This window comes from Pristis pectinata, chromosome 7 (genome assembly GCF_009764475.1).
Source record: "Pristis pectinata isolate sPriPec2 chromosome 7, sPriPec2.1.pri, whole genome shotgun sequence".
Lineage (NCBI taxonomy): Eukaryota > Metazoa > Chordata > Chondrichthyes > Rhinopristiformes > Pristidae > Pristis > Pristis pectinata.
Genome location: NC_067411.1, coordinates 70417448 through 70431050, shown reverse-complemented (window position 1 = coordinate 70431050; position 13603 = coordinate 70417448). Strand labels below are relative to the sequence as shown.

At 37.7% G+C, this 13603-nt stretch overlaps 1 protein-coding gene across 2 annotated transcripts in view; it reads left to right on the top strand.

Moving 5' to 3' along the window:
- LOC127572736 (selenocysteine insertion sequence-binding protein 2-like) overlaps positions 1 to 11282 on the top strand; it is a 68986-nt gene extending 57704 nt beyond the window's left edge. For both annotated transcript variants that reach the window (XM_052020294.1, XM_052020293.1), the window contains exons 16-18: positions 3149 to 3303; positions 4299 to 4497; positions 6877 to 11282. In XM_052020294.1, coding sequence (XP_051876254.1) covers positions 3149 to 3303; positions 4299 to 4497; positions 6877 to 7046 — 524 coding nt within the window. In that variant the 3' untranslated portion in view covers positions 7047 to 11282. The remainder of the gene's footprint in view (positions 1 to 3148; positions 3304 to 4298; positions 4498 to 6876) is intronic.
- The last annotated feature ends 2321 nt before the right edge of the window (positions 11283 to 13603 follow it).

Here is a 13603-nt window from a genome sequence, read left to right as displayed (position 1 = left end):
ACTGTGGTGGATTGGGAAACTACACCAAAAGGTATGTTGTAAACAAGCAATGGCTAATGTTTAAAAGAATTAGTGTGTAGTTTATAGCCAAAGTATATATCCCTTTAAGTTACAAAATGGGAAAAATGGACCAGCCATGATCAAGATGATGTTATGGTATTAGACCAAAGGAAAAAGGTTTATAATAAAAAGAAAATAAATGTTCAAAATCTGAAATAAAAACAAAAAATGCTATTAATGGTCAGGCATGTATAGGTTTATAATGGTTTATCATGTTCGCAAAAAGTCCAGTAAGCCTGAAGATTGAGAACATTTCAGATATCAGTAAAGGAGGGCCAAGAAATTAAAGAAAGTGCAAGTAGAAGACAAGTAATCTACTAAGAAACAAAATCAGAGTGCAATAGCTTCTAGACTTATCTAAAATGGGAAAGATTAGCAAAAGTTAAATTGAATCACTTATAAAATTGAGATGGGAGAAATAAAAATGTTATGTCTGCTTTCATAGAGAAGCACTTCGGAAACCTCCTGGAAAGAGTAGAGAACCAAAGGCCTAGAGTGAATGAGAAGCTGACAGAAATTAGCATTAAATTTCTCCAATACCTTTTTGTTACTAAGGGACCTTATGGTTTTAAGATTTTAAAAGAGGTGGCTGTGGGGATAGGGGGTGCACTCCCTATCTTGATCTTCCAAAAGTCCATAAGTTCTAGAACAGTTATAGACTGGAAGGTAGCAAATACAACCCACAGAGATTAGGAAAAAACAGGTCCTTTTTGAGTTGGGACCTGTTGACCAGTGGGGTGCAGCAGGTACTGATGCTCAAGTTTTTCAATCTATCTCAATTATTTGGGTGAAGGGAGCTAGGTTAACATATCCAAGTTTTCTGATGATACCAAACTTTTTGGAATTGTGAGGTTTAGGGAAGATACAGAGGCTTCAGGGGGATATAAATAGGCCAAGTGAATGAGCAAGGCCATGGCAGTTGGAATACAATGTGGGGTCATCCAACCTAGAAGGAAAAACAGAAGCTTGGAGAATTCTTTTTAAATAGTGAAAGATCGAAATATTTAGGTGTTCACAAATCACTGAAAGGTAACATGTAATTACAACGAGCAATTGGGGTTAGTGCAGAGAAGTGCTCCAAGATAAAAGGTCAGCCGTGATATTATTGAATGATGTAGCAAGCATGAGGAGCTGAATGGACCATTCCTGCTTCTGTTTTATTGTGTGTACCTATTAAATAGGGGAGATGCCAGGTTAGTTTCTTTCCTTTGTTCAACATATTTCTGTAGGGTGTTCCTCTTATTTTTTTTCTTAATAATTTCTGCTTAATATTAATCTCAAATTATTCCTAAACCTGCTGTGTTTAGAACCATAGAACAATACAGCACAATACAGGCCCTTCAGCCCACCATGTTGTGCCGTCCTTCAAACCACACCTAAGACTATCTAACCCCTTCCTCCATATGCTTATCTAACAATCTCTTGAACTTGACCAACGTGTCGGCCTCCACCACCACCCCACGCAGCGCATTCCATGTACCAATCACTCTCTGGGTGAGAAACCTCCCACCCATTACCTTGAAGCCATACCCTCCTGTATTGAGCATAGGTGACCTGGGAAAGAGGCACTGGCTGTCCACTCCATCTATTCCTCTTAATATTTTGTATACCTCTATCATGTCTCCTCTCATCCTCCTCCTCTCCAATGAGTAAAGCCCTAGCTCCTTTATTCTCTCCTCATAGTCCATACTCTCTAATCCAGGAAGCATCCTGGTAAATCTCCTCTGCACCCTTTCCAACGCCTCCACATCCTTCCTATAATGAGGCAACCAGAATTGGACACAGTACTCTAAGTGTGGTCTAACCAGAGTTTTGTAGAGCTGCATCATTACTTCCCAGCTCTTAAACTCGATCCCACAACTTATGAAAGCTAACATCCCATAAGCTTTCTTAACTACCCTATCCACCTGTGTGGCAACTTTCAGTGATCTGTGGATATGAACCCCCAGATCCCTGTGCTCCTCCACACTACCCAGAACCCCGCCATTAACCTTGTACTCCGCCTTGGAGTTAGTCCTTCCAAAGTGTACAACCTCACACTTCTCCGGATTGAACTCCATCTGCCACTTCTCAGCCCAGTTCTGCATCCTATCAATATCCCTCTGTTAGCTTCAACAGCCCTCCATACTATCCACAACACCACCGATCTTTGTGTCGTCTGCAAACTTGCTAACCCACCCTTCCACCCCCTCATCTAAGTCATTAATAAATATCACGAAAAGTAGAGGTCCCAGAACCGACCCCTGTGGGACACCACTAGTCACAGCCCTCCAATCCGAATGCACTCCCTCCACCACAGCCCTCTGCTTTCTACAGGCAAGCCAATTCTGAACCCACACGGCCAAGCCTCCCTGGATCCCTTGCCCCCGACCTTCTGAAGAAGGCTACCATGTGGAACCTTGTCAGACGCCTTACTAAAATCCATGTAGACCACATCTACTGCACTACCCTCATCAATCTTCCTGGTCACCTCCTCAAAGAATGCTATCAGGCTTGTGAAGCAAGATCTTTCCTTCACAAGGCCAAAGTTTCAAGGTGACTCGATTGTTTGAAGAATCCATTTCATCATCATTCATTTATCTACTTGAAAATTCTAAACTTTTATGTCCAAGAGTTTGGATGTATGTAATATTTTGATATTCCGTGGGGAAAATTACATTTTTTTTCCTTTTACTAGTTTCAGTCCCTTAATACTAAACTGTGGCTGTAGAACAAAGTAATAATCCAGAAAGAAAAAAATGACCATAAGAATTATAAAGCAAAAAAAGGAAATTGAAATTCTCGAGAGGTAATTGTACAGTGCAGGCAACTGGTTGCTAATGATGGGATGAAGTGGGCATATACAAGAGGCCAGAACCTGAGGAACAGAGTGGCCAAAAATTGTTTGGGGAGTTTTAGCAAAGACTCAATAATAGTGAAGAAATTAGTTGTATGACATGTGGCATACTGCACTACAGGAACAAAAAGCGTGTTAATCTGCAAGGTTCAAGTAGTGTCAAGTAAAGACTCTTGGCCTTGAGTAAACCTTGAGTAAAATGCTGAATTCTTATTTAAGTTCATCTTCTAAATAATGATATATTTTGTTCAGGTGGCTTGGATGAAGCATTGCATACGATAATTGAAGTTGCCCGTGAGCAAGAGATTCCATTTGTATTTGCTCTCAGTCGCAGAGCTCTAGGCCGCTGTGTGAACAAAGCAGTTCCTGTTAGCGTGGTTGGAATCTTCAGCTATGACGGTGCTGAGGTTAGTCAGAATCAGTGATTTGCAAACTCAGCTCATACCACTGCAAGTATAAATTCACAAGGGATCTTAAGACCTATGTACAAATTCCATTTTTGCTCCTCTTTAAAAACAAAGTTGAAGTCTGTGAATGATTAGAATTGTTTGTGGTGGCATATAAAAAGGCTGATAAGTATAGGAAATATTGAATAATGGATGCACAGGCTGTCCCCAAGTAATGAATGGGTTCTGTCCTTGTCGATTTTGTCCATGATACACTAAAATCACTTTACAGTATTGTAATGGCATCAAAAGACCGATAAGGAAGAACATTTTGTAGAAGTGGAGACCAATAATAAACATGTTCTGATATCCATAAGAACAAATGTATGTGTGTACATTGACCTTTTGAATGTAATAATATTATGGGAGCTCATAAGTTGGGCATTCAGAACCCAGGGACGGCCTGTACGGTAAAACTCCAGTGTTTCAGCTCATCAGGAAAGCTGAAGTATTCAACCATTCTGGACTTCAGCCCCTGGTTCTGCCCGCAAACTTGCACATGTCCCTGACCCTGGTTCTGGTCACGCACCTACGCACACTCCTGATAACACATGGCCAACCTCATGAGTATGTGAATCTGCAGTTATTAAGTGTGCAGACAATGAAGATGGTATACAAGAGTGCGAGCGGGATGCTGAACCATTTGGACCACATCTGGCACTAGGACCACCAAGGCTTGGTGAATATATTTCACACTAACTAGAATGCAGTGCTGTTGATGTGCCACATCAGATCAGCATTTGCTGTATCTATACATATTTAATATATTTTCCTTTGGTAAATTGCTGTGGTCTCACTAAATAAAATTGTAAATGAATATATTATGATTAACAGGAAATTAAATATGAATGTGAATATTCAGTTGCTGGATAGCCAAAGTGACTTTGATCTTCCATTGACTCAAAACAAATCGTATCAATATTGTAAATTAATACATTTATATATTTCATTTGCAGAACCAGTTTCATCAAATGGTTGAACTCACTGAGGAAGCTAGGAAAGCATATCAAGAAATGCTGAATGCTCTAGAGCAAGAAATAAGGGCAGATGAAGGAAACTCAGTGGAACCATTGTGCAATCTTTCAGAGGAAAGTACCAGTGCGTTAGACAGCATGACCCCTCAATCTTTTACTGAACCCAGTGAGCCAGAATATGGTGCGTATCAAATATTGTGCAGGCGTATAACTCCAAACCTGCCCACTTCCACATTTACATACAATGATTTTTCAAGGTCCTCTTCTGCACAACCATCCTCTCACCTGGACTCACCTATCACCTGCCTGTGTGTGCGCAGCCTCCTCGCCCGATCATCTTATTCTGGCTTCTGCCCTCTTCCTTTCCAGTCCTGATGAAGGGTCTCGACCCGAAACGGCAACTGTTTGTTTCCCTCCATAGATGCCGCCTGACCTGCTGAGTTCCTCCAGCACTTTTTGTGTGTGATGCTGAGACATTAGTTAGTTTGTAGTCATTCATGAAGACAACTTCTAGTTGGAAACCTAAATGATTAACTTGTTGGGGAAAAGAGAGTGTAACAATGGCTTTGGATCAAATAGGTCAAATGTGGAGAGTCGCTGATAGAATCATACAGTATAGAAATGGGCCCTTTTGGCCCATGCCAACCATGATGCCTGTCTGCTCTAACCCAATTTACTTGCATTAGGCCTGTATCCCTCTATTGACTTTCCGAATATCTGTCCAAATGCTTTTTAAACATTGTAACTGTATCTTCCTCTGCCACCTCATCTGGCAGCTTGTTCCAGATATTCACCACTTCTGTATGAAAAACTTAAGGTGTAAGTAATGTTACTTACCAGCAACAAAAGAAACACACCGAGTCATGTATAAGTGTTAGAAACTATTTTATTCATAATTACTTATGATAAGAAAGAAGAAAAAAAATGTTAGATATTAAACATTAACCCCCAAAACTAAACTGTGTGTGTGTCTGTGTGTGTGTGGCAAATTCCCAAACTCCACGTCCAGGAATAGTTCTCAAAGTTCAGTTCAGCAAGCTGTAAGGTGAAATGTGAGCACAAGCTTTTTGCGAAACCACCAATGACTGAAGAGAAAATGTAGAGAGAGAATAGAGACATTACAAAATCCAAATGTTCCACGATGGAATCCATACAACACCTCAGTCACTGATAATCTCCACTGCTTTGTTCCGAAGTACCTGCCACCCCAAAAGGCATTGGAGACGTGGCTGTCCACACAAATACCTGTTTCCCACTACAGGTTAACGACAAAGTGGACTTCACTGCTTTATTCCAAAAATCCATACGTGGATTGTAGTGACAGCCAGAATTATTGTTTTTCATTCATTGATACAGAGACCAGCAGGCAGTCAGCATGTCGTTATCTCCTGTTGTTGTCATAATAACACCACATTTCCCAGTAATGTCCTGTCCTCAAAAATTTAAGACAATCCCAATCTGGCCAATTACCACACCATGTTGACTTCATGTATTTAACTGCATAGGTTAGCAGGCTATTTATAAACAAGTTCTGCTTGATGGAACAGAGTTTGGTTCTGCCAGAATAGGTCTCCTCCAAGCCTCCTTTAGAGTCTTGGTCCAAACATGGATAGAAAAGCTAAATATCTGAGGTAAAGGGTGAGTGACATCCCTGCAGGTATTGATGTCAAGGCAGCATTAAAAGCTCAAATTGAAAGGTAAAATCTGGAGACTAGAATCTTACCTAGCAGAGAGGAAGATCTTTGTGATCATTGGAGGCCAATCATCTCAGTCCCAGGCCATTAGAGCAGAAGTTTCCCTGGGCAGCATTGTAAGCTAAAACATCTTTGATTGCTTCATCAGTGACCTTCCTGATTGGTGACAATTGTAGATATTTTAGTTCATTCTCAGCTCCTTGGTAATGAAGTAGTTAGCCGACATGCAACAACATTTTTACAACATTCAGATAGAGGCTGACGAAGTATCAATCTCAAGCAACAGGTTAACTACTTTCATTCTTCATGTTGAATAACACACCATGTCTTGGTTTTTCTTCCACTTTCTTGCCTTGTTCTACATGCACCATTTCAACTTTTGCTAACTGGTCTTTTCATGCATTTTTATATACCTTACCAATCTTAACATACTTATCTATAGTACCACCTGTTTCCAAATATTCACTTGTGTGAAAGCAACTCATTTTCATTGTTGTGATGGGCAAATAAAGTAGCAGTATACAAAATATAGTGCAAGTTAAGGGGTTAAATTGGGTTTAATCATGAAGTTAAAATTTCAGCTCTGGAGAAAGTAGAATTTTGTATCTTTTATATCATCACTATTTATAAAAATTGAAAATAGTTTTGAAATCTGCTATCATTTAGTAAATGAATATATTTTAATATTCGTGATGCTGTTTGCAACTTGATGAAATCATAGTTGATTGAAATTGAAAGTAACGAGCCACATTTGAATTTAGTTAGAATACCTATGATTTACTGTTTCACTTTTTTTCCCCTAACTGTAATTATTTAGTTTGAGATTCCCAGTGGTTATTTATTGATCTAATTAATCCCTCTTACAGTTACTACTTGGAGAAATTTGCTGAAGAGAGAGTGTAATTCCAACCTGTCAGACACTGAAAACACTCGAACTTCAGACAGTCCACCCAGCGACGCAGAAGAAACTGGTGATTCCATACAGGCTTTTCCAAAATCCATTCTTGATTTTGAGTGTCAAACAACAATAAGATGACTAAATGAATGTGGTTTGTGATAGCACTGTAAAATGTTTCTGCAGCTCTCAATCCTAAGGAAAGTTCGACTCTATTATGTAGGAAATGGTGATTAAAATATACAGCAAGTGAAATGGCCGTCCATAAATGTCATTTCTTTAAAAACAAATGCAGATTCTCCTTGTACCCAAGTAGTTAAACCTGAATAATGGAAGCATATGATTGGCAAAAGAATAATATTAATTAAGCTATGATAAATATCTTAAGCATAAAGTCCAAGTAAACCAGGTTCAGCATGATGAATAGCTAAAAATGAATTGTTGCCCAGTGATTACCTCAAAATGAAGTTGACAGTGGTAGTGGCAACTGCACTGTCAACTCCACTGCAACTGCAACAGTCAACTCAGAATAGTCCCAGAAATCAATGTAGTGTAGCAGATGGTATATATTCTTAGTGCACCTTTCTGAAATTCATGCCTTCCTGCCTTAAACATCAAGATTGCTGGTTTATTCTTGGACATAGCCCATCCTGAGAAAATGAGAAAAAGCTTGGTAGCTGGAAATGGCAGCATCCTGGATAGCATTATTGTGATGGTGCTTATATATACAGACTCCCATATAAATTTATGCTTATGGAATAATTACAAAACTACATGTTAACAATCCATCTGTTGCTAGTTAGATTTACTTAACATATTGAAGTGTACCATTGGAGAGACACTGGGCAACTTGAAACCATCAGAACATATTTTTACTACAAGTGTCTACTCAGGATCAGAATAACATATCAAAAATTTTGTGCTGTATCTCATTATTTTACAACTCTTTCTTCACCTTGAATATTCTGAGAACAGTAAGCAATTTTTCCAAATCCTTCACTTTGTAAATGTTCAAATGTGCATATCTTAAGTTTACCAATGTCAAATCCACCTGCTGGTCCTTAGCCCAAATTACACTAACTAATTAAACATGCATTTCAAGTTTACTTAACTGAATATGTTACAAAATTTGTGGTGGCATTGAACTATGTGAGCAGATAAGTAAAATACAAAAGCCCACCTTGCTTTTCCGTAGTCTCTGAATAATTTGAACTGCAGGGAACTTATCAAAGCCTTTGCAAAAATCCATTGTTCGTTCAATCAAAATGTTTCCATTTATCATTGCTTCTGTTTCTAAAGCAGGAGTTTGATTAATTTGTTGTCAATGCCTTGAATGAAGTCGATTCAGTTGAATACCCCATCAAGCTTATTTTGTAAGAAGGTGATAGCCTCCTCTGATTAGGGTTTGCTTCAGCAATGGTTTCAAGCAACCCAAATATGATTAGAACAGATAGTAATATTAAAAACAGAACACAGCTTAAAATATTGGTTGAGCACATCTTTCTGATCAATAATTTATAGCTACAGACATGTAAATTTGCAAATATTGCATTGCTAAGTGGCAGCCCCAGTTAACAATGCAGAATCATGAGGACTAGTTACATGTTACAAGAAAGCACACTGACACAAAATAAGATGCAATAACTGATTAAAGAAAATCTTGTTGCAATCAAGCATTGGTTTTGTCAGTGGCTTTTTCATGGTCAAAACAAACAGATATTTAAATTCTGGTAAGTGAAATGCTTTCTGCATAATCAGTTCAGGTTATACTCTTGACAGGTATGTAACTTGTTACCTGGCAATTTGCAGTTGAGAGAGTGGGGTGCTTTTTGCCAAAATAAAATAGCGAACAAGTCAGAAAAGTTGTTTCTTTTTTTTTCAGATTTCCATCCCATTATGTCACCAAAGTGCACATCTAAGTAGCACTTAGATTTTTGTTTTATCTGAAGTTGGAGTAAATAGTGAAGCTTAAAAATGAGTTCAGAAATATTTCAAATAAAAATAGTAAATGCTGAAAAGACTCAGCAGGTCAAAGTGTTTCCAGCATTTTCTGTGTTTTGTTTGGTTCACTGATATTTGTTGTGCAATATATCACTACTGATTTTGGATCAATCTAAATCCAAACTTATCATAAGAATAAATAATATTATATATGCTTACTATATAAAATGATTTTGAAAGAGTATCGTTAAGTTGTTAGGAACAGTTTATAATGCTTGAAGCTTGTACCTTTACCAGCATAAACTATTCTAGTTTTAGACCTTGGGATGTGCATGTATGTCCTAGTGTTGTGATGAATATCTTAAGAAGTGAGAATGAGTGTCACAAGTTATAACCTAACTGGACACATTATAACACTGATCTATTGGTAATTTAACTTGAAGACTGTTCTGCGTTTATCATCCTTGCTTTAGAGGAGCTAGGACATTAAACTGATCACCACATACATCCAAACTAATACACCATAAACAAGCTAATTTTATACATCAATATTTTGTATGAAATAGAGAGATCCAGTGCAAGTTGGATATATTGAATTATTCAGGGTAACCCAACACTATTGCAGTAGAAATTGGTGAATTGTATAAAAAGCTGTATGGAGTTGAGATGAAGAAGAACGTAAAATTAACAAAGTGTGCAAAATAGAAGAGTCATCCATATAACCTTTAACATTAGTTTCAGCATACATATAATCACTTATTCATCTTGTTTTTTGGAAGCTGCTTTATGTTGGAAATGTAGGACATTTTCTGGTTGGTCAGATCAGCATTCTGATGGCACAGGTTTTTAAATTATAATGGGGTTTTGCTTATCTGAAAGCTGTTGTCCCTCTATTCTAACTGCTTCAGTTTGCTGCAGATTTTTCATCCTTGCCTAAGCAGATGAATGGCAGTTCATCTAAGGAAAATTATTAGGTTATCTGTATTCAAAAAGCTAAACTCAAGAGGTTGATATTCAAGTTATGTAACGAAAAATGAGACATTGTTTCAGTCACCTGTTAATGAAAATCTTACTCCAGTATATTTTAGAGCAATATGTTTTGTTTGCTAAGGTTTAGGAAAATGATGCAAATGACTGTGCTGATAAACTCGGTGAAGAATGTTCATAAGTTGGGTTTGTTTTTAAAGTCCGCTTTAATATTTTACAGTGATGGTTTACCTTTTGCTGGAACACGACATACAACTCATTAAACAGCTGTTATGTATAATTTTAAATTTACAATGCTGCTTCAATTACTTTCTGCAGTGTTTTGAAAAATTGATGACTTTTAAAGCAAATTTTATCGTTAGTTTGCTTTAAAACACCTACAAAATTGTTTTTACATGTTTAATAAGAAAGCAAACTTTATATTGTTGTAAATGGATTAGATTGTGAAACTGTTCTATAATATTGCATTAGTTAGGTTATAAGGTCAGATTAGTTATGCTTTCATAAACTGGCAAATAGAAGAAAATGACTATAGTGCCATGAGTATTATTGTTCTCCTATAGTCAGTGCACAGTAGTTGAGTTAATTACCCAACTTCCTACAAAAATATCAAACCAAAGAAAAGTATGCTGTCATTTTTGTTTCTCATCACTGATCCTTTCTTTTTCCTCCTTTGGCTGGAAACGTACAAATAAAGTGTTGAGCAAAACAGCTGCATATAGGACAAGCTAGCCATGGAATATTAAGAATTATTCAAGACAGTTGCTGTTTCTCCATGCCACTTGTATCCAAACATTCTCTAATTGGTTCAGGTCCAAGACCTAGAATTGTAATGAAGCTTGGGCCTATTCCAAGTTTGCAAAATGAATGTTCACTTATTCTTTAGCCAAACAAAATATTGTCAAACCAGCTGCAAGAAATGGCTGAAAATTATACTTATGTACTTTTGCTGCTATGTTTTTACTGTTGTAAAATGAATCTTAACCACCCCCTTAAAAGCTCAAAGTTTCTTTTAAAGGAGAGCATTATTATTCTTGCTTTCTTTGTATTAAAGCCAAAAAAAAAGCTATGATGCAATAAAAGGTGATATGGGAATACTGGGCACTGCCTGCTGGTCTGTGATTCTATTGGTTTGATTTGTTAAAGAAAATAACATTTAATTATTGTAAAACTGTGACTATTAATTTAAGGATATGTTGTGCTGTAAATAATTAAATGAATTTTATGCTGTAGAGCATAGTCTGAATTGCCTTTCTGTAAAATTAGACTAACATCTGTACAAATTTATTTTGGGGTTTCTTTGAAGGCCTAATTTAGTTCCATACTTCATGAAAGCTAGTTTGATATCCATGATTGTTGAATTCTTATTCTATAGATTTATATTGAGTGAATAAAACTCAAATGTTGCTGCTTTTGAATATTTTTGGAAAATAAACATTTTGATTGAAAGAGGTGTATGATTTTTGTTTTTTTTTAGCCCTAGCTGCAAAAACTCACCTTCCTGTTGATGTCTTTCTAGAAAAAAAAATACTGGTGTGCATCTGAAATCTGGAGGTATAGCTGGTCAAGGTTATTTCACTCCAATCTGCTTGGCTTTATATACATATTGACTTTCAAAATGTATACAAATTAAATGGATTGACACTTTACACATTCCAGCAGGTAACCGAAGCTGAACTCCAGTTCCAATCCTAATTTGCAGCCAGACACATTTATCCTTAAGGATTCTCTGCATCCGTTTTTGCCGAGCAGAGTAATCAAGGTATCTTCTGGGAAAGCAGTAAGTGGTGGTTCACCCAATTATATTTAAACATTACTTCCCGAATCATTGGAAATATTTGATCGAAACAATGCAAGTTCACATTTAAACAAGGTTCCTATACCTTTTGTGTTGCCTTGGTGCCTGGCCTATCACGTGATAACACTGCAAGTGGCAAGGATTCATACAGAATCATCACCATCTGAGTATCCCTCAGGATCAACGATGACTTACAGCCACTCAGGTTTTGTGGGTCTGAGGTGGCTAAAAAAGGCAATGCAGGAATTGCAAACTCTTCCACAAATAGGGCTGGAAGCAGAAAGTAGCTGACAGCAGGTAAGTGCACAATTTGTGAAGCTGTGCACTGCTTACACAGGGCCTCAGCCACTGCTGCATAGCCTCAAGGTTTTTGGCACCATCCCAAATGCTCCTCACTTTGAGCAATGATGGGCCAGAAATTCCCAGGGGTCAGTGGGAATGTTGTATTTTTTCCAAGGAGGCTCTGAGCACATTCTTGAATCTCCTCTATCTGCCTAGTAATCCCCTGCCTTGCTTGTCCCAATGGAGCTGACTTTTACTTGTCAACCTTCACATTTTCTACTCTAACTGATTTATAACTGATGTTAAAAATTGTCACTGGCACTGTCCAGTACTTGGCTCACTTTACAAATTTTACTGGAGCCACAAGCTGGTTGGTACATCAGCTTTTGTGTCGCAGGACACTGCACAGCATGTCATACCCAGAGCAAATCTTCAAGGAGCACTTCTAGCTTAACTGGGGAATAACAACAGCTTGGTGAAGAAAATGCCCCCAAGACCAAACTGTCATCAGCTGCAGAACAATGAAACTTTAAGGCAAGGCTAGGTCAGCACTGTAAGTGGGGGGTCAAGGCTACCAGGACCTTCAACTTTAATGTCAGATACGGCACCAGAGACATTCCTACGTTGCTGTTCACCATTTCAATAGAAATTCCAGGAGGAGAAACTGCATTACTTTTCAAATGGATAAAGCAAAGCTGGATGAGAGGGTTCAAGGTGTTGCCTACATTTCAGGATTCTCCATAGTTTAAAATGATACAAGCTCTATCCCCTCATGATTCTCACGAACATTGTAGTATGGCCCTGAATAAAAAAAGGGAATTCCACTCAATACACTGCTTGTTTGTGATCACACACAGCACATCACAATTCATTGTGTTCTAATCCCCTGACCATTGCAACTAGGCAGAAAAAGCTATCCCCATTAAATGTGGCACAGCATGCAGAGCAGATACAAGATCTACCAGAAATATCATGGAGCAGACACAGCTTGCTCAAGCAATATTTCCACTGCTTGCACTGATTATGTACCACTATTGAGGCATCACAGAAATATGGCACAAAACCTTGTTCACGTGCCAAAATTCCTCAACCTGGTATGAACAATAGTGTCCAGTCAAATTCATATAGATTAGCACAAGTAACAGGCTTGGTCGTAAAATAGAAGATTGGCTTTCCACGGATTTGTTGTCTCCTCCAAAATGACAATGTAGGGAGATTTCAAAGGGAAACAAAAGAAAGCTAACTGATTGGCAAACAATTAAAGCAAACAATTAAAACAATATCCTTGAAATTACTTTTGCCAATCTCCTAGGGCAAATATTTATGTATTGTTTAACTTTCGCTTCCAATGCAAGGTGTAATGAACACATTTTAAATGGTGTTATGCCAAGATCCAGCTTGTCTGCTTAATATGCAATTCCTTTTAGTCCAAATCAAAACAGATACAATTCAAAAGGAATTTTTTATCACGAGACTGCAGTCAATTAAACAATGTATTGGATGATGAAGAAATTACACACCTGAATGCAATGAAGTTAAAAACATTTGAGTAATTGAGAAATGGAGATTAAAAGCAGTTGATATCTAGAGTCAGATTTCAATGGACCTCAAAGTAAAGCTGCGTAGATCTGTTAGTTTTATAAATTATAAAAATGAAAGACTGCTTAAGGGAACATGCATAATCCCAGTA